We start from the raw sequence: 25,845 nt of genomic DNA on the forward strand, positions 1-25,845 counted from the left end.
TGTGAGAAAAAGCACAATATGATTCACAGACAGAAATGAGGTGTGGCGTCACATCACAGATCAACCACCAGTATATCTGCACCATGTCTCTGCATGGGTGAAAATGCAGATCATGTTTATTAAGACTGGTCATGGTCATGATTATGAGGGGTGATGAATTCCACGATTACAATTATCATGGTCATTTTAAGCTTCCTTACTCTGCATCACCTAATAAATACCGATCTACCTTTGGGAACATTAAATGTAAATTGTTTTAGGCAAAGGATTAGATGACTGAATCTATATAACACTTTGTTACTTCGTTTAGAAAAAGAAATGTTATTTCAGCCTCTAAAAAGCATCAATCATATGACAACTTTTATTTCTTAGTTGAACACTGAATTGAATGTGTACCTGCGGTGACCACATGAGCAGTCTTGTCAGTCATCAAGCCTGAGTTAAGCAAGGAGACTGGAATTGAAGTGTCCCTGTTCATAACCACATTCAGTCAATTCTGTTCTAATCTGTTGAAATTAAGCGCCTGCTCGTAATCTGGCCTGAGTGTTTAATACTTACTTCAAACAATTGACAATGGCCATAAATTCCTCATTAGATCCTGTATCAAATGATTTTAAATACAGATTAAGCTTCATAACATTGAACATACCCTCATGAAGAACACAAATGTTGGATCCAGTTTTTCTTTGCCCAGATGCGGGTCACCAGGGACTGCCCAGGAACCAGGCCCGGGAGCAGGGCTCAATGCAGGGCGCCCGGTGGCTGGGTCTTCACCCATGGGGTTCAGCCTAGCACAGCCCAAAGGATTGACATGGGTCCCTCTTCCCCTGGGCTCACCACCCACAGGAAAGGCAAAGGCGGTGGGTATAGTGTGAAACGGGCAGTGGTCAGAGGGGAAGGGGACCTTGGCTGTCCGATCCTCGGCTGCAGAAGCTGGCTCTTGGGACATGGAATGTCACCTCTCTGGGTGTGTGCCAACCACAGGGGTGCTCAACCAGAAACGAGTGGAATGGCCGGCTAAGAGATGCTGCCCCAGGTGGAGGAGTTCAAGTATCTCGGGGTCTTGTTCGTGAGTTAGGGAAGGATGGAGCAGGAGACTGACAGGCAGATCGGTGCAGTGTCTACAGTGACGCGGACTCTGTACCGGTCTGTCGTGGGGAAGAGGTAGCTGAGGCAGAAGGCAAAGCTCTCAATTTACCAGTCGATCTATGTTTCCACCCTCACCTATTCTCACAAGCTGTGGGTGGTGACCGAAAGAGCGAGATCCCAGATACAAGCGGCAAAAATGAGTTTTCTTCGCAGGGTGACCAGACTCTCGCTTAAAATTAGGGTGAGAAGTTCGGTTGGAGTAGAGATGCTGCTCTTCCGCCTAGAGAGGAGTCACATGAAATGGCTCGGGCATCTGGTCAGGATGCCCCCTGGATGCCTCCCAGGGATGGTATTCTAAGCATGTCCATCCGGGAGGAGACCACAGAGAAGTCCCAGGACACACTGGAGAGACTATGTTTCCAGCCTGGCCTGGGAATGCGTTGGGTTTCCCCTCAGAGGAGCCGGACCATGTGGCAAGAGAGAGGAGAGTCTCGGACTCACTGCTCTGGCTGCTGCCGCAGCGACCCAACTCTAGATAAGCGGGTGAAGATGGATGGATGGATAGATGGATGGATGGATGGATGGATGGATGGATGGATGGACGTTAAACATCGTTACAGTTTTCTTTAAAAAACAAAGCTCGGAAATCTAGGTTAAATGTGGAATAACCAACTCTGAATTTAGCCCTGTTAGATATCTCCTCCAGAGATGTTTCTGTGACTGTCAGTCAATGCAGCGGCCACATATTCATATATTACATGATCTGTCCAGAAAGATTAGACTAAAAACAGACAAGTCAATATCAAATAAACACTGATACTGGGGACACGGTCCCTGTTCCTATAAAAAAGTCTAATCTCTGAACAATGTTTTCTTCTTTCCTAATATCTGACAGCATCTAGAGTGGAGACAAGTTTGTTTTTGACAGTGGCTTAACTGTCATTTAATGTATTTGTGTGTGTTTAAGAGAGAGAGAGTCTGGGTGTGAGGAGCAATTGGGTGAGTCAATGAGAAAATGTCCAATGAAACAAAACAGAAAAGAAATACAAAGCAGTAATTCCCGGTTGGAGGGCAGGGTGAGTTTGGGTGGCCTCTGTATGGGACGGAAAAGTTTGGCATTACAGTTTTTCTTGGGCGTTTAGGGGCTTGAGATGTGTTCTTGCCTCATGTAAAAAGTATGAGACATTTCAGGTCTGGGGTCCAAGCACGTGTGTGTCTAAATAATGAGGTCATGTCCCAGCTCAAAGATCAGCCACCTGTCTATCTGTATCATGAATCTCCATGAGTCTGAGTGTTGTAACATTTATCACTGTAATTATAAGCTTCCTGATACTGGATCACCCACAACATACGGAGACAAAGACAGAGAAACTAAGGAGCGACTTAACCGTTTGCTCTTAACGTGGGATTCACAGTGCAAACTGATGTGGAACACATGGTGTTAAGGTGATGACCTACAGCTCTGGTCACATTTTTCCTGCAGCCCTCAGGTCACTCTTCACCATCCATAACATTTCCTGCTTGCAGGCTTTAAATCAAATGCATATGAACCTGAAGACAACCAGTGTCAACACCTTATTTCCTCAACTTTTGCTCCTCTGATGCCTCAACTTTCTGAGAGTTTACACAGATTGCTATCATTGCTGGTATTCCATGAATGGGTCTCTGAATTTGCTTTACAGAAGACCAGTGAATTATTATAGCATCCATCTGTGGGAGAATAACTAGAAAAAGTGGCGAGGTCATCAAGCAACCTTATTACTACATATATCTCTGATCAGGGATTAAGTATGCCTAAATTCAGCAATCTCCCAGACGCAACGTCAAGAAGAGCATCTTGAACTTATTACAGTGCCCTTGATCATTGTTCAGCTTATTACACTCACATAACACATTCAGCACACAGATGGCTCCAGAAAGCCAGAGTCTGATGCCTAAGTACACAAGGTCATGCAAATACTAGACTACTGAATGACTGCACAGCCAGTGGGGAAATCTAACTAAAATTTCTCTGTGTTTTGAGAGAGACGGTAAGTAACAAGTCACGCATGCACACACACACACACACACACACACACACACACACACACACACACACACACACACACACACACACATAGTATACATCTATGCTGCTCAGATTACCAGGTGGATGACACAGATTTGTGTATTTGGCAACATGTGAAAGCAAAGTGGTCTAGAATTTAGTGGTAGAAGAATGCCATCCTCTTTTAATCAAGATTTTTAATTGTCATTGAGCAGGCACAGTGATATTGTATTGTCAATTTTAGTTCTGCCCATTTAACTTTAAGTTTCAAGTGTGTGTGGTGGGATTAAATTCAGGTCTATTACAGGTTTTCTAATACCATTGTCCACAGGTATATCAAAGAAATGTCTAAAGTTATCAGAAAACCTGATAAAGCCAGTAATTTAATAAATTGCGTAAGCAGCAATAATCACATAGACAACACTCCATCTAGGTGCTAATGCAGTGGTATGACAGGCACAGTTTGGAGAGGTTTGACACAGTGTTAGCCAGTGATATTTATTTCAGTTTCAGTGTGTCCCAATGCATTCAGGCTCATTCCTCTCTCTCTCTCTCTCTCTCTCGCCCTCTCTTTTTCTGTCTTTCTTTCTCTCTCTCTGTTTGTCTCTTTGTACATCTTTCACAAAGACAAGCTTCTCTGTCCCGACAACAATAGGCTTCTTGTTTTAAGAGAAGCTACCATCATCTTAAAAAATGTGAAAGTGAGACATTTCTATACATCACATCTGAAACTGCTGGGACTGAATGGTAGTCGAGACCTTGCATTAATAGAACTGGAAAGACCGAAAATGGGAATTCCTTTGGGATGTGACGTCCTTGTTGTATCTTGTGATATCAATTTTATGAGTCATAGGAAGTCTGACTGTGTGTGTCTCTCTTTCTGTCTCTGTCTTTTTTTTATGTCTCTGACAGTATTGGTTGTTATGTCGTACACATGCACACACAATCAAAACACATCTGGTTTCATGAAAGTTAACTTTAATTTGCTCCAATCTTTTTCATTGTTATCAGGCTTATTTCTAAAGGCGGCAAATGACTTTTTCTTCATCAAAAGGCCACTGAAACTATGCACAATACATTCGGTCAATGGGACAATGAGAGAAAAGGCAGCAGGATATCTTTCTGCTCTGGGTCAGAGGTTGTCTGCATGCTTGTCCCACGTACAACTCTGCATAACTTATGTCTGGGACCTACTAAAAGCTTGAAAGTAAGTTGGGTTTGGAATCACATATGATGCACCTTTAGAAAATATGTGAATCATAAAGATAAATTTGTGGAGATGAAAAAAGAAGTAAAAGGAAATATTGAATTCCCAGTTATAAGTTGGCTAAAATGATACCACCAAATGCAAATTGTAAATCACAGTCATTTTCAAACTGAAAATATTCCTGTGTAGTCATCTTTAATCAAATTAATAACATATGTTGTTCTATCTTATTTTACCTTTTCAGAATATAGAAAGCCTGGAAGGTGAGGTACAAATTCCCTTTTTTAATTTTAGATCTTTATGTCTCATTTGTGACTGAGAAGGTCACATGCTGCCCTTGTTATCCCCCAAATTTTAGAACTGCAACAAAAGTTGCCAACGGTGTTTGCTTCCATCTATGACACTGTATAGCGTGCTGGATTAATGCACAGAAGCAGCTTGTTGCTGTCTGTTTCTCTAAGCTTCTCCCCAGACCATTCTAACTGCCCTGACAACTTTGATTTTCACAAAGGACAAAGCCATCCTGTGATCCCCAGCAACTTCCTCACTCCAACAATCTCTGGAAGAGAGACTCTTCTGGCAAACAGTTTTAGTGATAGCAGCTGGTTTATACTTCCCTCCCTTCCTCTCACACACACATCATTTTTCCTTTGGCCAAACAGTTGGTACGTCTTCTCAAGCGGCACTGTCAAGGTCAGTTATACCAATGAATGAATAAATTCCAAGATGTGTTTTGTCAATTCCAGACAATCAGTTCATTTTATTCATTCCTCTCTGCTGTCAGAGAACATGTCCATCAAAGAGAGATTGATTGGGTTTCATCAATACTTCATGCTTGCAATATGCTGATGAACAGAAGTAAGTAAGAGTTAGTTAAGGTCAAAATATCTTTTTCGCCATAACAATCCTCACCTCCCAACCGAACCCAATCGAAAACCTCTCACTTTCTTACCAGAGAGAGGGCTCTGACCAGGGTATTCTTTCTTCTGATACCACGAATGGCATACATGTTTGTGTTGTAACTTGCTTTAAGCAATGTTTAAGGTTTTATACACCCTGGGATTGCAAAGTCCATTAGGAAAACAACAGGTTGAATATGAGCTTCCTCTGAGGGAGCAAAAATATATGCTCACAGCGCTTTGATCCTTTGAAACTCCCAACATTCCTGTTTGTGATGTTATCCTGTCCCTGAGCAGACAGGAAAGTAAGGACTATGAGATCCACTGGTGCTGGATTTAGAATATAGTTATGGCTTTGTTTTCATGGATCAAGGAAATCTTAGCAATTTTAGTTTGAGGAAAACAAATAATACCAAAAACACTGCTTCTTGTTCACTCAAAAACAGCGTCTGTCTATATAAAAAAAGATCAGTGGACTGTCATTGTGCTCAACTGCCTGAGATATGTGTAATTTCCTTTCCAACATCAGTGATGGCAGCTTTTCTCATGCTGGAACCAGCCAGTAAAACATTCTATCACACACACACACACACACACACACACGCACACACACACACACACACACACACACACGCACACACACACACACACACACACAGGGCCCATGCATACGAACATGAGTGTTTTTCATGACAAAGTGTCTTTTAGGTTCTTCTTCTGTGTAAAACCAAATGCTGCTTCTTGGTATTGCGAGTTGAGGATACAGACAGGGCACAAAAGGCAGCATTGATCGGCTCTCTAATGGGGACCTCGGGTGGCCTTTGCTCAGTTTTTAATACCACACTGGTATTTTGTGCTTTCCAGACCACACACTGTCACAACACCTTGCTTAACTTTAATTATCCTTTGCAAAAAAGGCTGAATTATATATTTTCTAATGGAGATGTGATTGCAAAACACCCCCTGGTACATGAATTGTCTGTTTTTTTGGTATTGCATTTTAGTTTCCTGATATTAATGCAAAAAAACAATGGGGACATTTGAAAATGTGTTTTGGGAAGCTTGATATTTTTCAGCAAGCCTTCGGTGTGCACTCTGCCAGGGGAGTGGGTGGTAAGCCTACAGAATCTACTGGCCAAAGACCATTAAACTATCGTGTTTAGTTCTTGCCAAACAATCAGTCATTCACTGGGTTTCTCACGCTCCAGCTGTTGGTTTGTTGTCTCCATGGTCAAACTCTGCACTGGAATGTTGGCATTAATTTATGAAGAACCTCATATAACCCGCTTCTTCCCAAATTAAATTGATTTCCTTTATCTTCCTGTGTCGCTGTCTATTTTATGTTGAGGGAACGTTCCTGTGTTTGCTCCTGAGAACCCTTCAGGTGTGAGTTCTGTCCTCTTAATATCAGGGCATGGATGCTCAAATCAATGTGTGAATCTGAACTTTAAATGACTGAATTGCTTGTGTGTCATCGGTTGTGCGTGTTTTATTTTGTGTTCTTGTCATTTGAAGAGCTTTGGGGCATTTGGTTTCCCTCAAATTTACCATGTAGCCACAAAAAACACTGTAGTCAACAAACTAAACTGAAGTAATTGGCATTTTTATAAGAATTATCTGTTCAGTTAGCAATTTAAGTTAGCCTTAAACCCATAAACATGCAGTTGGTGGACACCTCTAGCCCCAGCGCTTCCCTTGCTACTGGTGAGGCACAATCCACAACAAATTAATTATTATTATTTTTTTAATTCAATTGTGTCCTTCTTTGTTTCCTTCTTTTTACAGTGCTGTGATGGGCAGTGCTTTAGAAATAAATGCGTTATAATTATTTTATTATTATCAAAATTTTTACTACACTGAACCCCGAGTATCTTCTGATAGCTTGGTTCGTGCCCTGCATGGCAGCTCCATTGGTGTGTGAGTGTGTATGTGAACAAGTGACTGCTATAATTTATCTATCTATTTATCTATCTATCTAACCCTAACCCTTGAAACGTCAAGGTTTGAAAGTGCCATATAAGTGGAGACCAATTTTTCGGATCAATTAGTGTATATCTGAGGACGAGTCAAATCATTATTCTGGATGAATTTAAATGGTTTGAAGAAATCCGTTTACAATTTTACTAACACATCAGGTTTTGCAGTGTATCTTTATTTAAAAAGATCCTGGATGGCGCAATAATGCAATGTGGTAGCACTCAGGGTCTGCACAGCAATGTGGTGATTTGTCTGTGGCCACTATTGACAAACACGCCAATAACAAACATGATCTAGTCGGCACAGCTGTGTCTAGTCTCAGCCAACCTAGGCAACGGTGAAAGATTTGTTGGACGTAGCTGTCGCCATCACCATAATCTTTGGGGGGAGAGACTTGGAAGGAAAGAAAATATGGAAAGGAAAAGAGGGGAATGAGACATCTGTGAGAAACCGTCTTCTTTTCCATTGGATTTCACAAACAGGCATATCATTTGACGAATATGAGAGGAGGGAGATTTCTTTGAGTCTCTTAGGCCCATAAACATGTGTTTTAACATGTGTAACTGTTTTGCACATGACAACTGATTAAACAAAGAAGGTAAAAACACTGAGGAAACAATAAACAAATGAATAGCTTAACAGCAAAAAATGAGTCCTGTTTAGAGGAAAAGCATTACATTATTTGGTTTATCTTCGCCAAGCCAATAGTTCGAAGGACTTCTTAGTTGTTTGTTTGAAATCACAAATAGTAGCGGTAGTCTTAAGTGTCCAATATAAATCTCTTCCATCACTTGGCACTGCTGTTACAACTTGCCAAAGTGATAATAGATAAAAACACTTTTCCTTTCTCCATCCTGACACTTTCTTCTGAGGTTTCCTGTATCCTTTGTAAAGGTGTGGGTCTAGGATCAGAGTTGTTCTGGATTGATAAATTCTCATTTCATGCCAAAATAAATTTGCTTAACTGTTCCTGTCCTCACCTCTGATAAAAATATGTCTCAGGGGAGTTATTCCTACTGGAAGACGTAGAGTTAATGAAGATGAATTAAGTCATTTTACCACATCACACCACTAAACCACTAAAGATATTTATGAACCATATTAACGCATCTTGTGAGGGATAAAAGACACTAGAAAGTTTTTCACTTCTACGGATGACTCACTTAAAAGTTTAGAATTGTAACGGCCATGTAATGAATGCTAATATTTATTTATTCATTACATTTTGTCTTCAGTCGCCCTAATTCTTGTTTTTACAATACATTAAGTGACTTTGAAAACATAGATTTCACTACAATAATCTTTCAAGTAGTAATATAAAGAAATCTGATTAAAATGAATGTAATAATATATGCAGCACTTTATGCTGCACATGGATTGTCAAATTAGTGATGTTTTCTTATTTGTACCTTTTGTCAGGATCTCCTCCAGACAAGTCAGTAACAGTTGGACTAACCCTGGTTTCAAAAGTCACACTTCTTATACCAGGAAACTTCCAAAGCTGGGAACCAAAATGAACTGGCTGTTTTTTTTTTCTTGGATCTGTGTTGGAAGCTGGCCCAGCCCAAATGATGCCCAAATATCAAACTAATAGCTACTTGTTCCCTTGAAGCTTCACATGTGGGAAATGACTGTGACAAATACTGGCTGCCTGAAAGTTTCAGACTCGCAGCCCAAACATCAGAGGACAGGAGTACGTGATGATGTGAACGGCAAGTGTTTGGAATAAATAACAGCCTGTAGTCACGGAGAGCCACAGTGGCTCACTTAGAGAGCATTATCTAAATAGTTTAGTCTATATCAGTCTCCAATTTTAAACCCTTGCATCAGGCCCCTTGCTATTGTTTGTGTCTTTTACGTCAAAGCCTACTGAGTCTCCTGTAAGGACCACTTAGACAGGCCAAACTAACTTTTTTTCTATCTATCTATCTATCTATCTATCTATCTATCTATCTATCTATCTATCTATCTATCTATCTATCTATCTATCTATCTATCTATCTATCTATCTATCTATCTATCTATCTATCTATCTATCTATCTATCTATCTATCTATCTATCTATCTATCTATCTATCTATCTATCTATCTATCTATCTATCTTTTTCAGTGATTCACAATATGATTCCATCAACCAAAGTATTAGAAGTGTGACATTTCCATGTAGGGGTAAAATCAACACGTCTCTAGATGGCTAAAGCATTTCACAGTACATGACATGACATTGTTCTGATGCTTTTATTTACCAAGCCATGACATTACAAAGTTCCTTTTTAACAACTAAAGACTGTTTTTCATCTCAGATGATCTTCACACACCGAGCTGGAGAGCATTTAGTAATATCAAAATAAGACAACTGCTCTGTTCTGTTTCGATTTCTAGAGAAGTCATGTGTTGGGCCTCAGTTCATTATCTTGTACGATCTCCACTGTTATAAATACAAAGCTTAAACTTTGCCTGCAAGACCTTCACAGTTTGTCGTGTCACTGACATTTTTTATCCCTATTTACTTCTTATTAACCTATTACTGATCCTGGTCTTCCTCTGCTCTCAGCACATTACTGCCTGATTCCGGCCTCCTTATCACTTCTGCTGAACCTTGAAACAATCCACCCTGTCCTGTTTCCAAACACTTCGATTCTACCTCTGCAACAACTCACATCTTAAGATTTTTTCCATCAACTAACAGTTAATAAATGTACCTATCCATCTACTTCTCTGCATGTGCTCTTCACAGGAATAGACTGGATAGTAATTGCTGGCTCTGTGATGTTTCTTTTTCTTTTTTTGGTATTTTAATACCAAAAAAATACCAATAAGAACCTCTCAGTGGAGAAAGTCGAAACAATCAAAGTGTGAGCAAGGAAGTCATTCCATTTGACATGTGGTTTTGAAAGTGACTTGCATGAACATGAGGATTATATTCATTGTTCATAGAGAAAGAGGGACAAGACACTGGGTATTTATTGGGATATAGAGAGCAGCATAAATGGACTTACCCTTGCACCCTTCTCTGGGAAACATTTACATCCTCCGCTGCAATCTCTTCCTCCACAGGGGCCGCTGTTCTTCTTCCCACCCTGTCAGAAAAGAAGCCACATTAGAGTGGGACTCAATAAGGCTGGACAATAGATGCCACATACATTTACAAGGGAAAAGTCTGCATGCCCAATTTCTGGAATCACAGTGGAGAAGTTTGTCCATGTTTCCGATGCTAATATCAGTGCATTAAAGTAACACAGAACTCACCAGAGGTCTATATGGTAGACTCATATTAAGACATAGTTCACGTTAGATTTATGAAACATTGGTATGTCTCCAAAAGTCAGAAACTAATAACAGGAAAGTCTAGAGATGAATAAAAATTCTTAATGGCACAAAGGGGAGCACTGTCTCCTCTGGCAAATTAGAAAATGAGATAGACAGAGCAAAGAGCTATTCATGATGCTTTAGGGGATTTTCCTTGGCTGGTTATAAAAATCCTAGCATCAAAAATTCATTTGAACTCATTAGTGATATCTCCAGTCTGATAAAGAGGTCAAAGGAAGTAAATAAACGCTGTCAAATGCATGGCCAGGATACAGCAAGCATCAGGCTTGACTATTTAGTATTGGTTACATTTTCATATACCAGTCTGAAATGTTGATATAATTGTTTTTATACCACTGCTTTTGCATTTAGTACATATTTAACAGGACAATGTTTAATTGTGGTCAACCTTAATCTGTATCAGTTGTCAGTTTACAGAATGTTTGGAAGATTCACCGTGGTAGGCATAGGCACCAGAAGAAACTGAGATGTACTGAGCTTGATTTTGTGGTTGATGTGTAAAGATCTGACGGGTCATTATGGGATGGGATTTTGGTACCATCAATATTTAGTGAGCTTTAAGTTAGAGAACAGGGAAGGCCAGAGCTGCTGAAAAATAAAAGCCATGGGGCTTTGGAGGAAAAAGAAAGCACACCACCTGGCCCCTAAGTGTAGTGATTATAAAGTGAGCTGAGGCTGGAACACCACATGCTCTGACGTTAAGGGGGAAGCAGAGCTTGTTCACACCACAAAGCTAGTGTGTTCTTAAAAGTTAATTCTTTAAAGAAGCCCCGTGAATCAGACCTTTTCCTCTACAGATGTTGCATAAGTAGCTACTCCAAAGAGGCACTGACACTGATACCATTACAGAGTTGTAACTTCACTAAAAGCTCATGAAACTCTTACTGTGATAACCGGCCTAACATGTCTTACTGGATTGGAAGATGCACCCAAGCCCGGACCAGACTGCAATGAACTGACATTAGTGTATTGTGTTTGAACATCAATTGATGCTGAGAAAAAAAATTATGATGTTGGTCAAATAGCAACTGAGGGGACCAATCAAATCCAAAGAAGAAAGTGCAATCTCCCAAAAATGTCACCTGGAGAAGCAAACCGTTCCATATGTGCAAGTAAGGGTGTGTAATCGTGTGTAATAATCATTAAGGTGAAAAAGAATGGTGTGACCTAAAAGTAACCACAAAGAAATGCTTTTTTGTCCTAAATAAGTTAAAACAATTGTGGATTAAAGAAGCTGTTCAACACATGTGTACCTACAGAATGTAGAAAGCATACCGTGAGGTACATATGTCACACTGTTGACGTTGGCGCATAAAAAAATGCAATTAAAATAAAGGATAAAAATACAGACTCGGCCAAAAATTCAAATGAGCTAATTACAATCTAATTGCAATTCTTTCAGAAAGCTTCGCGCTGTCGAAAAATGCAAGTCGATGTATAGAAATAATCATACACCAGTTCTTTTTTTTAAATAATAAGAACCAGGGAATGGTGAAATAATTTTCAGGTGGGCCGAATTCTGTTTGTACACTTTGGTTTTTGATTATACTAACTGATTATTTCTGCATCTCTGTTTGAATGTACTGCCTCAACTCGTTTGTTTATTGGTCTGGATGTGGTTAGAATGAGTCATGGTCGACCCCCCCCTGCATTCACTGGGCAGTTTTTGCTTGACATGACACAAATACAAGCTGCCTGCTGTGGGGTCATCGTGAACATAGAATGATCACAGAACGCAATGACACAAAAACAATGTTCCAAACCACAGGTCAAAGATGTCGGGACTCCTTGTGATCTGGGAATGCTGAAGCCTTTAAGTGAGACCAGACAAGACCGGTGCCTCGGAGGTTTCAGAGATGAACTTTGGGCCTTTCAATCATTTGCCATGACAACATGTCTCACTGTCTGGAAGCAGGAGAAACACAATTTGTAGCCTGTACTCAACTGTTCACCCAAATTAAGAGTTGGGATGCATAAAATAATATTAAGAATTGGAGTTAGAATTGCATGATGACAATCATTTGGCCCCCATAAAATATTAAAGGGTGAAACACAATAAATCTTTATTCTAATTTCATCGAGCATGTCTATGGGAACCCAAATTACAGACAAAGAGTTTCTGGTTCATCTCATGACGTCTCTGTCCTGTGTCTGCCGCCATCTACCACCTACGAACCCATTCCATAGCTTCAACACCCTCCACTCCCCCTTGCTAGCAATATAAAAAGCGGCCAATTTATTCCCACAGTGTTAGATAAAGAATCAGAATAATTTCCCCCTCCGCAGTATGAACGAAGATACGAGGAGTCCATTTACAAAGGCCACACTGAGACCCTTGTTTCGGACAAAGACCTTCTTTTACTGGAAACATTGTCCTTTAATATGCCCATATCTTCAAAACAAAAAGACTCTCTTCCTTTCCCTTATGGAATCTACAAGGCCCTGTTTCTTTGTTAACCATTAATGGAATAATCTGTGGGCTGCAAACGATAGGTTGTCATTGGTTAAAAAAAACGCTATAATGGGCTTAATTTTAACTTACTTGCATGAGAACTTCACACGCAACAATGTTCTTATAATTCTTAACTCGCTCTCTACTTAATGGCTTGTAACTTCTAAAGACAGGCCATATCATCCTCATACAAAAACAATATATTGACCTTTATCCATAGTGAGATACAGACCAATAGACTATGTCATCTCCGCACATTCAAAAGAATGACCCCCAAACAAGCAATACCAAACCATGAAAAAAATATAACAGCAATTAAACTTTACAGTTTCAAGAGCTCAAAAAAGCGGATGGCTGCTTAGGCAGAGGACAATAGGTGCTTTTGTATCCTGTTTTCTCCACCCACCATCATAATATCCCACTCTTTGTCTGTATCTTATTTTCTGCAGTGAAATTCATCTTGGAAACAAGGTTGCTAAATTGTGGCAGCATCTAACTATCAACAATCATCTATACTGACAATAGTGATTATTTTAAAAAATGAATATCAATTTTGCAATAGCAAGCAAAATTGACTCTTTGTCACACTTCAACATACATGGCAGCATAAGTCCTTCAATGCTGGTTGCACATGTTCCAATTCTAAATAAATATGTATTTTCAGTAGAACCAGCCACTATACAACTACACAATTATTCTGCACAATTAGGATCTTAAAAACTCCTCAGACTCAATATGATGGAGTGCCATCTCTACATTGCCAAAGGTGCTCCTGTACTTTTGGTGTATCTTTTTGGAAAAGGGGTCTGCAAGGATGTGTAGGAAAGTATGGGTCTTATATCCAACAACAACTACAACATTATTGGAATCATTTTCAAAGAGGGACAGAAAAAGTCATATACAAATTCAAAATTCATTTTGTTTCCTAATATGAAATGTAATACTGCACACTATAACTTCCAATTGTAAAAGCACTTGTACAACCATCATAAGAAGACAAACACTGTCAAAATCCTAAAATTTACAAGGACCTGGATGTGAACATTGGGGTGTCATTTCCTGTGTGATTTATTGGATAGAATATCCTTCAGCAAATCAATTGACAATGGTATGGAAGTTCATGATCAACTTGGTAAAGTCCTGGCTCCTGTACTGTTCGACTCACTACACCATACAGAGGGACAGAAAGATGACTGGACCATCAAGCGTTGCAGCACAGCGACTGCCTGATTATTATAAATCTGACAAGCACGAAAAGTCTAAGTACAGTATGATCAGCCCCCATTCTCAACACTGGAAACTGAATGCTACCATAGACTCAACATCTCAACCATCATGGGACAGAAACTGGATATCTTATTATTTTCCTCAGCTGTAGACACATACCTAAGTTGATGTCATTAGGCAGTGTCACCACCTATTTATATTCCAAAAGACTTTAACTGATTAATGTTAAATTCAATGTAAAAAAAGAGGTATTTTTGGTAATCTGTGTCTCTGAAAGACTCATTCACTCCAGATTTCTGTAGATGTGAGGAACTTTCTTGACCTGTGACCTATGTCTGGAGGATGCGCTCCTGCCATTTGCTCAGAGACAAGATCAACATGATACACAGACAAGATATTCCCATTCCTCTTCAATTAGAGGAGTGGCCACTTAAACATGCCAGGCATTTCTAACTACCACAACTAGTTTTCCTTTTTGAGCAAAAACAGCATCTACAGGCATCCCAAGTATGATATGCATTTCAAATTAATTGTATTTTGTAATTTTTTGCTGACTTTTGACAAGTATATTTCACATGGAAATACTTCAGAGAGAAGAAGTTCCTTAAACTGCAATGGTCACATTAGAGCTTGTCTTCTTGAAGAATGCTGTTTTTGCTTCCTCTCTCCTTTTAAAGCTTCACTGGTGCCTCACTCCACAGATGCCTTCAAGATAGAATGGAGAAAATGAAATAAAGCAGCTGGATCAACAAATCTTTTTCTCTCAGACAGTTTTTCCTCCTCTGTTCCTTCTCCCTCCTGAACTTCACTATTTATGTGGGAATGCATATAGGCTTATTTCATTTTTCATTTGCTTTATTGGATTCCTGTCATTTTATCACCTGTTAATATGTAGAAAACCTCAACCAGAATACAACTGCAGTAGATTACACAATACTTGCACTCGGGTCTTACTTCATGCCAGGACAATAATGTAAATATATTTCATTGTATGCTGTTCATACCTAGTTAATCCATAGCCTTATATATTGGGCTGCTTAATCATGTGCTCTTATCTGATGGAAATAAATGAAAATGTCAAGTTGATGTACATGGACCCCAAAAGGACTTTACAGCTGAAAGTTCTTGCTACTAAAATCTCATTCCTTCATTTCTTGATTTCAAGCCCAAATGACGTTCCCTCCATGTAAAATTCTTGGCCTTGTTCATTTAATTGGCAGTTTAAAGGGAGAACTTGGAAATCCTTCCAAACGGTCATCCTATGGGTACCCAAACTGTGTCAATAATTCTGAGCGTTAAAAAGTCAAAATTTACATTATTTTGGGATCAGATAATTACGTGTTACTGAGACAATAAGCATGTTGCTTTCCAGCCAAGTACAGCAGTACTTGCAGCAATTACATGCCTAAATAAAGGGAGTTGCCTGATCAGAGGTGTTAAAACAGTACAAGGAGCTAAGACTTGCAAGCCCTGACAAACTTGCAACGGCATCCATCAGGTGACAAATGGCTGAGCAGGATTATCATTCTCCCAAAGGCTTCTCAGTGCAGAGAGATGAACTGCTTCGATACGGTGTTTTAAGTGACATGTCTCCATTAGGCATCACAGATCAGCCAACACTCAATTGAGTAGAAAAAAATCAGTATGCGAGCAGCAAGAAATGTAGGAGCCTGGTGATGCTGAGGTATTCAGTTACCACTGAGAACGGTAGAATTTATAAAATAAAAAAGAAAAGTTATGGTTGGGTTAATTTTTTTTTTCATGCGGCAGAAATGTGAATGACGGGTTGAAAATAACACTAGGAGTGATTTATCAAGTTCGAATGGACATTTCTTACTGTATAAACGGATGAAGAGTGGATTTGTACAAATAGCAAACACTCTAAAGAAGACCACGCCCTTGAACAGGCCAAAGCAAATGTTCACTGTTCAGCCTTTCAAGTTCCCATTTAATAATTTGAGATTTAAAAACTACGTATCCAACAAAACACCACGAGTATCACCCATCCTTTTCTTGAAAATGTCTTTTCTTGAGACCCTCAACAGTGAACATTAACACTTTCATCATAACGAAATATTAGTTCATGACTAGAATGCAGGGATATTTGCAGAGGTGTGTTCATAGTTGTTCTGTTAAGTGGTGTAACTGATCCTAGTTGATGCATTGCTTCCAAATAAAAATGAACCATAATGTCACATCACTTCATTTTATTCTCCTTGAGAATCTTATCCACTTACATAAAACATTTGCTGAATTAAAACCCTTCTAAGGTCTAATGACCCATCGTAAGTCATTAAACTATGTCAAGTTGTATTCGGGAATAGGATTAAGAAACACAAACAGGATAAAAACAGACCAATTCTGCATACAAGTGCTGTGAAAGCAATCATAAAAAAAGAGACTGCATGCAATTGGAAGTGTGTGCAGCTGGTCTGGATATGCCTGTGACTCCCATCTGTGCTCACAGCTATTTAAAAAATACTTCTTAATTCTGCAGGGATACATGTTAGATTCAGATTTTTTTAGACTGTTTGTGACTCGCTATTGTTATCCTGTTTCCATGAGTATTACACAATGGGTTTTACTTTAAATTGTCAAACACATTTTACTAAAAAAACTAAATTGAAACAGATATTTGGGAATAAGGATGAGACAATTACCAAAAATTAAGCTGAGGTCAGGTGAGAAATAGTGTGTCATTACCTACTGAAGGCTATTGCCTAAAATTACAGTGGGGGAAAGCATGAGAAGGAAATTACTGGCTATAACTTCATTTACAGGAAGGATTTTTTTTAAGAAATGTTATCAAATGATACAGCAACTCAAGGCATGAAACACAGCGGAGTCTGTGAACTCAAAACACAGATGTTCATTCCCCATTTTCTGAATCAAATTTTACACTAACTTGCAGTAAAACCTGTGCATCTTGGAAACTTGCCTGCAAAGACATTAAAAAAAAAATGGATCTTCATCTACAGGACACAAATTTTAACAGTGACATGAGCCAAGATTTCAGCAGAACCAAACAATGGAATTGCTGTTAAAATGTTGGATAGTACTTTGGTTATAAATATACTGCTTCTTTGTTGATGGTCTTTTCAACATACACCTGCAGGTCAACTTTGATGTCACAGTATCTACTCGTATCCGTATGGATTGATGGAAACAGCTTAGTTTCCCACATGAAACGCCACCTTGTCGTAGAAGCAGTGTTTATTTTCAACCCCCTCCTGTCGCCGCAAGATCGAATGGACAGAGATCAGAGACCTCCGCAGATCAGGATGAGAGATTGATCTGCGATCGGCGGTGACACTTTGCACCCTCCCTTTAACTCAACCCATGAGGAGGAAAGGAAGTAAACCAAGCCGACAGATTTAAGACAAGGCTGTTAAACCTGTGGTAATGGTAATGAAGAATTTCAAGCTTCTGAGTCAACAGATAGTAAATCCTTTGACAAGGAACTCTGTGACCACCAGTAGTTGATATGTGAGTTATTTGTCAGGGGCTATTACTCATCCGTAATTAGGGATCTGACCAGTGACCTTATCAATCTGACCTTTGTCTGGAATGTCTCTACGCACTATTGGCCAGAAAAAAAAGCTCAGGATCAGACTTATTAAAAAGATAAAAAGCCCAAACACTAGAAAAATTTCTTAAATAAGGAAAAACTCATGGCCAATGATACGCAATGCAGTTAGGTCAAAATGGTTGTAATCTTATAATCAAGTACAAGTAATAAATTTGGCCTAGTGTATAACATTGAATATATTTCTCTCCTCATAAAAACTGCTGAATTGGATACATGATTTGAATATTCCAAATCATGCAGTGTTTATGTCCAAATCATTTGCATTTTGCTCTTTTATAGCTGTAACATATATTTTTCTGTCAATGAAATACGTTTGATAGCAAATACAAACCTCAGTGGTTCCACTCATGATCCCACAACACCCAAAATTAGCCGATGGGTTTGAGCCAAAGCTGTTGACGGATTTGTGGCATTCAACTGAATTACTTTCTGGTTCAAAAATTACAACTCAGAGTCGGTGTGTTGAGGGATTTTAGCACAAACTGTCTTCGAAATTATTCTAACTGTATATCTTGTTTGTGTAGGTTCTCAGTCGTTATGGCTATGATGAATTCTGCCATGGTAATTTCAGGCCATGGTGAATAGTTATATTTGGGAAGTCATTAGAACTGAAGAAACCTCTTGGATGAAGGGTGAAACGTCATAAAGTGAAGAAATTCAAATCCAGTTGCAAGGACAAAGATTTCGACATGAATTCTAACTGTATACATAGGGGAATTCTAACTGTAACTGAGGTTAAACATGGTCACACATGTTTAACCTGTTTAAGTCTTCTTACGTCCTAGGCAAACGCTGATTTTATTTGTTCTATTTAAATACATTTTCATAAAGGCACATATAGACCACGATAATAGTCAGACCTTTCAATCTGGGCCATAACCTAAATAAATCATGTAAATATCTAGACAGGAACATATGGGATTTTGTGGGAATGTGTGCTTCATTCATATACAACAAGTGTGCAACTAGATAATGAAGCCACAGCTGCTCTTCTTCATACTAATGATGCAACACACCCGTTCCTTTCAATAAGCAGATCCCAGGAGCCCTGCATCTGGGAAGGAGACATGCAGCATCCGCTGACTTAAAAATTATCTGCACTTTTTCACAAATTTTAGGGTGTGTGAACCTCCCTTCGCCAGCTGAGAACCATCCCCATGTGAAAATGGAAAGAAACTCATTTGACTCAAGAGGAAATCTGATCACTTTTGAACTTGTGTGGACATGAAAACATTTCCAATGCTCATATACACATGACTAGAAGAACCTACATATGGACAGAGGAGCCTCACTGTGAATGACAATGATTTCACTGCTTTGACCATATGTAGAATATGCAGGTAGTTATTTTAGTTTTATTTATTTTAGTTTTATGTATTTTATTTAGATGTCAGGTCAACAAAAACCCAATGAGATGAAATGAGATGAAATATTTGCAGTATGTATTTGATCCTCACTATGTCCGGATTTAAAGTTGTGCTTGTTCCTTCAGCCTTCTGGTTTCAGTATATACAAAGAACAAAAAACACTTATAAAACCATATATTTGGAGTGTCTTTTGTGTTTCTGTATGTTTGGCTCACATGTGACCATTAGGAAGTGTTTCTCACATAAAATATAAACATGGGCAATTGTGACTGACATGGCAAAGCATATTCAGTGGCCACTTGAGACATTCTTCACAAATATTCTATACATACAGGATTTCCCCTCCTTCACTGCCCTTCAGACTGGTACTGTGAAAATTATTTAAATAAGTGAATAAAAAGTAGGGCACTGTGTAAAAAAGGAGTGTTTACTCTTGGAAGTGAAGTTTGGCCTACAAGCCATAGTGCTAAACACAGAACTATGTAAAAAATTTAATTTTCAACTGCTACAAACCTCAGAACATTCACAAAAAGTCCAGAGAACAAAACAAAACAGCAAGGGCTACAGTGTTTGTAGTTTCTTTTTCAGTGAGGCATGTCTTGATATAACATTCGCTATCCCAAAGGTCCCCATTAAAGCGATAAGGAACATAGTTGTGTTGGCGATAATGGTATCTGATTGTTTTGCTTGATAAATTGGTCAACTTGTCTGGACCATTACTTTATTACAGTCAATTCTGCATCCTGCCACGCCACCATCAACTTCCCGTTATAGAGCAGAGTTGAGGTGCTGCCATCTCTATTCAAACTCGTTAAACACCCTCAGACAAATACATTCTCGGAATCGGAAAAACAAAAGGAAACAGGCACCGGTTGTGTGAGACGAGGTACAAGACCAAGCTTCAAGACGAAAATGGGAGAGTGTAATGAAAGGGAGTGAGAGACAGTTTATAAAAGCAAATACAAATTATAAATACAAATAATTAAAGATAAATAACACAAAGTTTAAAAAAATCAAATCAATGAATGAAACTCCTTGTTGGTAAGCAAGAAAAACAATTATCTCAAATACACTGATGTGACGAGTTCACAAGAGCTTTCAGCGACAGCTTCTGTGCACCCTCCATTCATCCGTTTTCTATCGCTTACACTACACTTAGGGTCAAGGGGGAAGCTGGAGCCTATTCCAGATGACATTTGGCGGGAGGTGGGGTACACCCTGGTCATCCGTCAATCGCAGATGGGGGATGGGACACTATGTTAAGTCCCATGAAAAAAAAACAACATAATTTTCAATTGAAGGAAAAAAAAATTCCCAACATCTTCTTTATTTCTTTGTCAAATATTTCATGAACATTTGGAAACTTGCAGCTGCTACTTTCAATTAAAGAATTAGGGGAAGGAGAGGGAACCAATGAGACACAATCACAGGGTAACACTGCAGAGCATGAGCTATGACTTGGCAGGAGAACACGGACTACAGGAGAGGGACCCGAGACTTACAGAGTGATGTAGAAACTCCCACTGCGCTACCCTGGCCGGGCTCCAGTGTAAATACAGCTCTGTTACTGTTCTAGGCCTGACACAGCTGGACTTTTCCTTTCCCTAACTAGCCTCAAGTCACACGGACACTCAACTCCATTTCCCAGGGGCCCACACATCTAATCAGTACTTCCTGCTATGGCATAAGCTAGATAGAAAGATAGAAGATAGAAGTATTTATCCCCTTGACTTTGGTGCTTTCAAAAAAGATTGTTTTATATTCACTCTTGTGCTATGAGTCTTGAACTGACAAATGACATTCAATAAGTTAGATCTGGAAACAAACAGAAAGACAAAGCTGGGACCAAGGGAAATCTGAGAAGAATAATTTTAAGTGTATTATTTCTAGACTGCCTCAAAATGATCTTCATCATGTGTGTCTTCTTCACCATTCCATTCCTCCATTCAACCAGGTTACATCCAGTGCATTTTAACAGCATTGGGTGCATGCGCAGACATCCAGTTATTAAAGTTCAAGAGAAACAACTCATTCAAAGAGTTGTGAATTTGTGAGTATCAAACATATCCACTTCTGTGAGGTGAGAAACTTTCAGCTGGATTAAACATGCCAATTGTCTTTCTAAAAGCAGCAGAGCTCCAAGGACGACAGCCTTGTTGGCTTCCAAGAACTCTTTTGTGATTCTTCGCTCCCATCGGAGCCTCTGTTATCTGATACACTCTTGTTTGAAAGATTTTTTGTCGACAAAATTGAATTTAAGTTCACATTACATGTGCACATTTTACTATCAGATATATCTTTGTGGGAGTTTTCATTTCTTTTTTCTCAGATGGGAGATCACTGATGACTGACCAGGTGGACAACATAGTATACTGATTTAATAATGTTATATTGCTCTATGAAAAGTTTTATGTCATGATTACACAGTAAAAAGAGGCAAACTAGTTTCATCTGTTGGATGTATTAAAAAGAGAAATAGTTTGCAAATGGTCCAAATTCAATTCAAAATTCAGGTCGTATTGAATCGGACATATAAATCAGAGGTTTGATTGAGGTGATAGCATTGATGTGAGATCATATGTGGTGAGTCAGAGAACCCAATGAGACAGAAAAGAGACAGAGCCGCAGGCAGAGAGAGAAGCGAGGAAGAAATTGGACATGGTCATGTTATCACACACTCCACATTTAACTTTGTTAACATTCTTCCCATGACAAGAAGTAACTCGGTCTAATCCATTTGACCTGAGCTGGGATCATAATGGTGTATGTCGTCTAGAAGACAAACTGTAGCAAATGAATGCATGAATGGCCCCTTGAGTTTCAAGTATAGCCCAGGTATAAATTATGTTAAAAAAACTCAAGAAATTCCATTCTTTTGCTTTCACCTGTTAAACTGAGCAGTATGTTATATGGTGTGGATGTATTTTATGTCTTAACACAGCTGAGACAATCTTTCCACCTGGGCTCACTGCAAAGACCCACCTCTGTTGTGGAGAGACAGATGACCAGGGGTACATGTGTAGGAGGGGGAAATTAGAGATTCAGAATGAGAGAGACAGGGAGGACAGAGGTCCTGCAAAGTGTGTTTCTCAGAGATAAATGGAGAGCGAGCGAAAGGACAGAGGACAAGCGAGACAGAGACCAGCAACGGCCTGATGCTATAAAAGGTGAGGGATGGAGCGAGCGGTGACTGATGGCTGGGACACAAGAGGAGGACTGGAAATTCTTTCAAAATAGCCTGATGGGACCCCTGTGTCCCTCTATTAATCATGAGGAAAACAGGGCACATGGCAAAACACAGTGGTATATATATGCATATGAATGTGTGTGTGTGTGTGTGTGTGTGTGCAAAGTTCACAAAGAATTCACAAAATTCAATTCTATCTCGATTTTATTGCGGATATCATATTATATTATATTATAAATTACACACAGACATATTTGTGTGTGTGTGTGTGTGTGTGTGTGTGTGTATGTTAATACACATATACATAATTGTAGATGCATGTGTCCAATTTAAAGTTGGTTTCAACTTGGAGAGGTTCTCAGTCTAATAACAAATGATAAAATATTCTCATAATTACCACCATGGATGGAAATCAGAGTAGGTTCATACACTTGAATTGAAATGATTACCCATTTCCAAATTGCCGGGAAGTATTTATCAAGGTTTAAATGTGTGTCAGTAAACCATTTTAAATCGAATACTGTATTTCTGTAGCGATCTGTAGCAAATTCTTGCTTACCAAGTTACAGTTAAGACTCCCCACTATAAAGCTGTTTTATCACCAGACTCCCATTATTGTTGTATCTGGGTTTTATCATCGTGACTGGATTGAATAGAACAAATAGAATATGGGCCATGTTTTAATGTCCAAGTCATTTTTGAATGAACCAAAGGAGTTTCAAAACGGATGTTCACATGTTTTATATTAAGCAGATCTTCAATTCATCTGTTATCATTCATGCTCTTACTACGTGAAGTTGTCAAAGAGCCTTCCTGCTCTTACATTCACGACACGAACGAGAGAGAGGGAACAGTAAATGCTCTCTTGGGCGCCCAAGCTATGTGGGATGCAGAATGACTGTAAAGAAACTTTGACACATTTAACTCCACCCTGTTTCCTTTTTCCTGTTTAGAGGGCTTCTCTGGATCATCTATTTTTCCTTCACACAATGCTCAACTCAGGATGTTTCCCATAAAAATGAAAATCACTGAACCCATGGATAAACATAGTCCACGCTCTCTGCACGTGCAAGGAAGAAAATAAGGCAGACATATTTTGGCAAAGACTGACCCACTGGCTTTACTGATCCATTATATCAATCATTATATTTCCCCACACAAGTGTCATGTAGAATTGACTTTACTGACCTCTTCATCACAATGCACTTTACTTTATTCACCAATGGTGGCAAAGTGCCAGACTTGCCAGACTTTTCCTGATTTTCACTACGCTGAACCACAGAGAATAATCAAATCATCATGACCAAGTTTGCAGAAACTGCAGAGGGTCATGAGGGTCTGTGTCTCCTAGGTGGGGGAAACACCCTAATAGAAATGCCACACCACCTCGCTTCAGTTACTCTGACATACATTCTTGCGTGCACACACCGGTGACAGGGAAACATCCCATATGGCTTCTTCATCTAAGACTGAGGCTTCCTGCAGCTCAGTACAATGGGCTTTTCCCTTGATTGTTACAGTCTAACACTCTCAATATCATAGCAACTATTTTTGCAGGGGGATGTGCCTGACATTTTCCTATCCTTATCACAGTCAGACATCTTCCCCGTGACCCGTACACATGCCTTCCTCCCCCATAAAACAATCGCATCCGGGAGGTCAGTCACGTGTGGGCTTTCTACTGGGTAACTCACTTCACTTGTTCACATTTATAGGTCAGTTTATTCCCACAAATAAGGTCTGCATTTCAGGATTTTCATGTTTGGTTCACCCTCTTGAGGATAATCAAAACATTCTGGCTTTGATTAGAGTGCGTGGTCATAGTCGACTGCACTCAATTGCAAAAGCAGATGTTGCTCCTGGGCTTGAAGGTGAAGAGGCTGATTTGTAGCCATACCCTTTTCTTGCTCGAAGACCCACTCTAAAATCTAAGCCTGTGGGATTGCCCCTTTATTTTTGCATCATGAAGGATGATGAAAACCCCATTCACACTTGGGATTCAATTTTCCCACCAGAGTATGACATCATGGCATCACCATGTACATGTGTGAATGGAAATCCAAACAAAGAGGTATCCTCTGATCTTCAGCAGAAACATCCCCCAGGGACTAGTTATACGGCAACAGAGTCAAATCAGCCAAATGGAAGGTGGCCTGCTGTGAGTAACCCACAGATCCAAATAGTTCCCATTAGTTCCATCAAGCTTTTTTTGCCTTCCAGATATTGATTTCTTCACAACTTGTTTGGTGAACCTTTTCCAATCTCCAGCAAGACTACACCTAAGACCTGTACGCGCAGTGTTAGAGCAGGTGTAACAATCTGCTCAGTCTTTCAACTGTGGCTTTGTAATGCACACTAATGGAAATAAATGAAATGAACCGATTACGTGATCACAAAGAGCAGCCACTGGTTATGGTACTAGTGTATGGAGTGAAAAGTTTAGGATATATCATGTTCTTTTGCTAACTACGAAACATTTCTTCCTTTCTTAGCTTTTAATTTTCCTCTACCTCTTAACATGCCTTTCTAACTTGTGAACATAACATTACTTGTACTTTAGATTTTGTAAACAAAACGTCTTTGGCCTCTACTGTTGTCTGCCATGTACCGTACCGCTGTGCGTCACTAACATTATGAAACTGTATTTCTTTGCATGGGTGTACATCCCCTTTGTTTCAGGTCCTTTCATGCTGCGACTAGGGACCCTCCATTTTTTTCAGTTATGTTTAGCCATTACACATGTTTAGCCATTTGGTGACCAAAACATCAGGATACATGTAAATGTTTTGTCTACAGTTTGCTTTACAGCACCAACATTTAAATAACATCTCAATATGATGGTGCTTTGTAATGACTCTTGGTGTGTTAAATCAGTGAGTCACTATCAGTGAGTCATATTTTGTGCACTTGTAGCTCTAACGGAATGTAAGAATTGTACAAAGATAAAATCAAAATTTGAGTGCAAACCATCTGGAGTATATTATTTTTGATTGGTGAGGGCATTGCAGTAGTAAAAAAGGTTATGTGGGGATGGATGGTGGGAACTAGTTGAACACAGAGGCGGGGTCTACGTCAAAGATATGAAAAAGTCCCTGGGGTTAAGGAGAAACATATTTTCTAATATGCAACTTGGATGAGGAAACTTTACTGGGAAGTATCAACAAATGATGTGTGATACTTACTGTGTTGCGAGATTTTTCCATGTTAAAACAACTCTTCGGGGTCTCGTACAGCTTCTGAATACTGAATCTGCCCAGTAACTTCCAGTCAAAGAAGACGGATATCTTTGTTTATGTGCCTTCCACATAGACTTTAAAGGGCCTTTTTCTCAACAGGTGTTCTGATCGTGTACATGTATGGACTTTTTCACCTTTGACACCAGGAGTGAATGATAGAACTATGTCGGCTGGTTCCCCATTGGCTGTCTCATATAAAACTTGCTGAACAACATGTATATTGCTTTTTTTCCCCGAA

General features: G+C 39.4%; 1 protein-coding gene across 2 annotated transcripts in view; it reads right to left on the bottom strand.

Annotated features, from left to right (window-relative positions):
• col4a2 (collagen, type IV, alpha 2) overlaps positions 1 to 25,845 on the bottom strand; it is a 52,630-nt gene that overhangs the window by 24,184 nt on the left and 2,601 nt on the right. For both annotated transcript variants that reach the window (XM_086145197.1, XM_086145196.1), the window contains exon 4: positions 10,219 to 10,299. In XM_086145197.1, the coding sequence (XP_086001323.1) occupies positions 10,219 to 10,299 (81 nt within the window). The remainder of the gene's footprint in view (positions 1 to 10,218; positions 10,300 to 25,845) is intronic.

This window comes from Fistularia commersonii, chromosome 4, assembly GCF_037954325.1.
Source record: "Fistularia commersonii isolate RoL2024-O1a breed Wild chromosome 4, RoL_Fcom_v1.0, whole genome shotgun sequence".
Classification (NCBI taxonomy): Eukaryota; Metazoa; Chordata; class Actinopteri; order Syngnathiformes; family Fistulariidae; genus Fistularia; species Fistularia commersonii.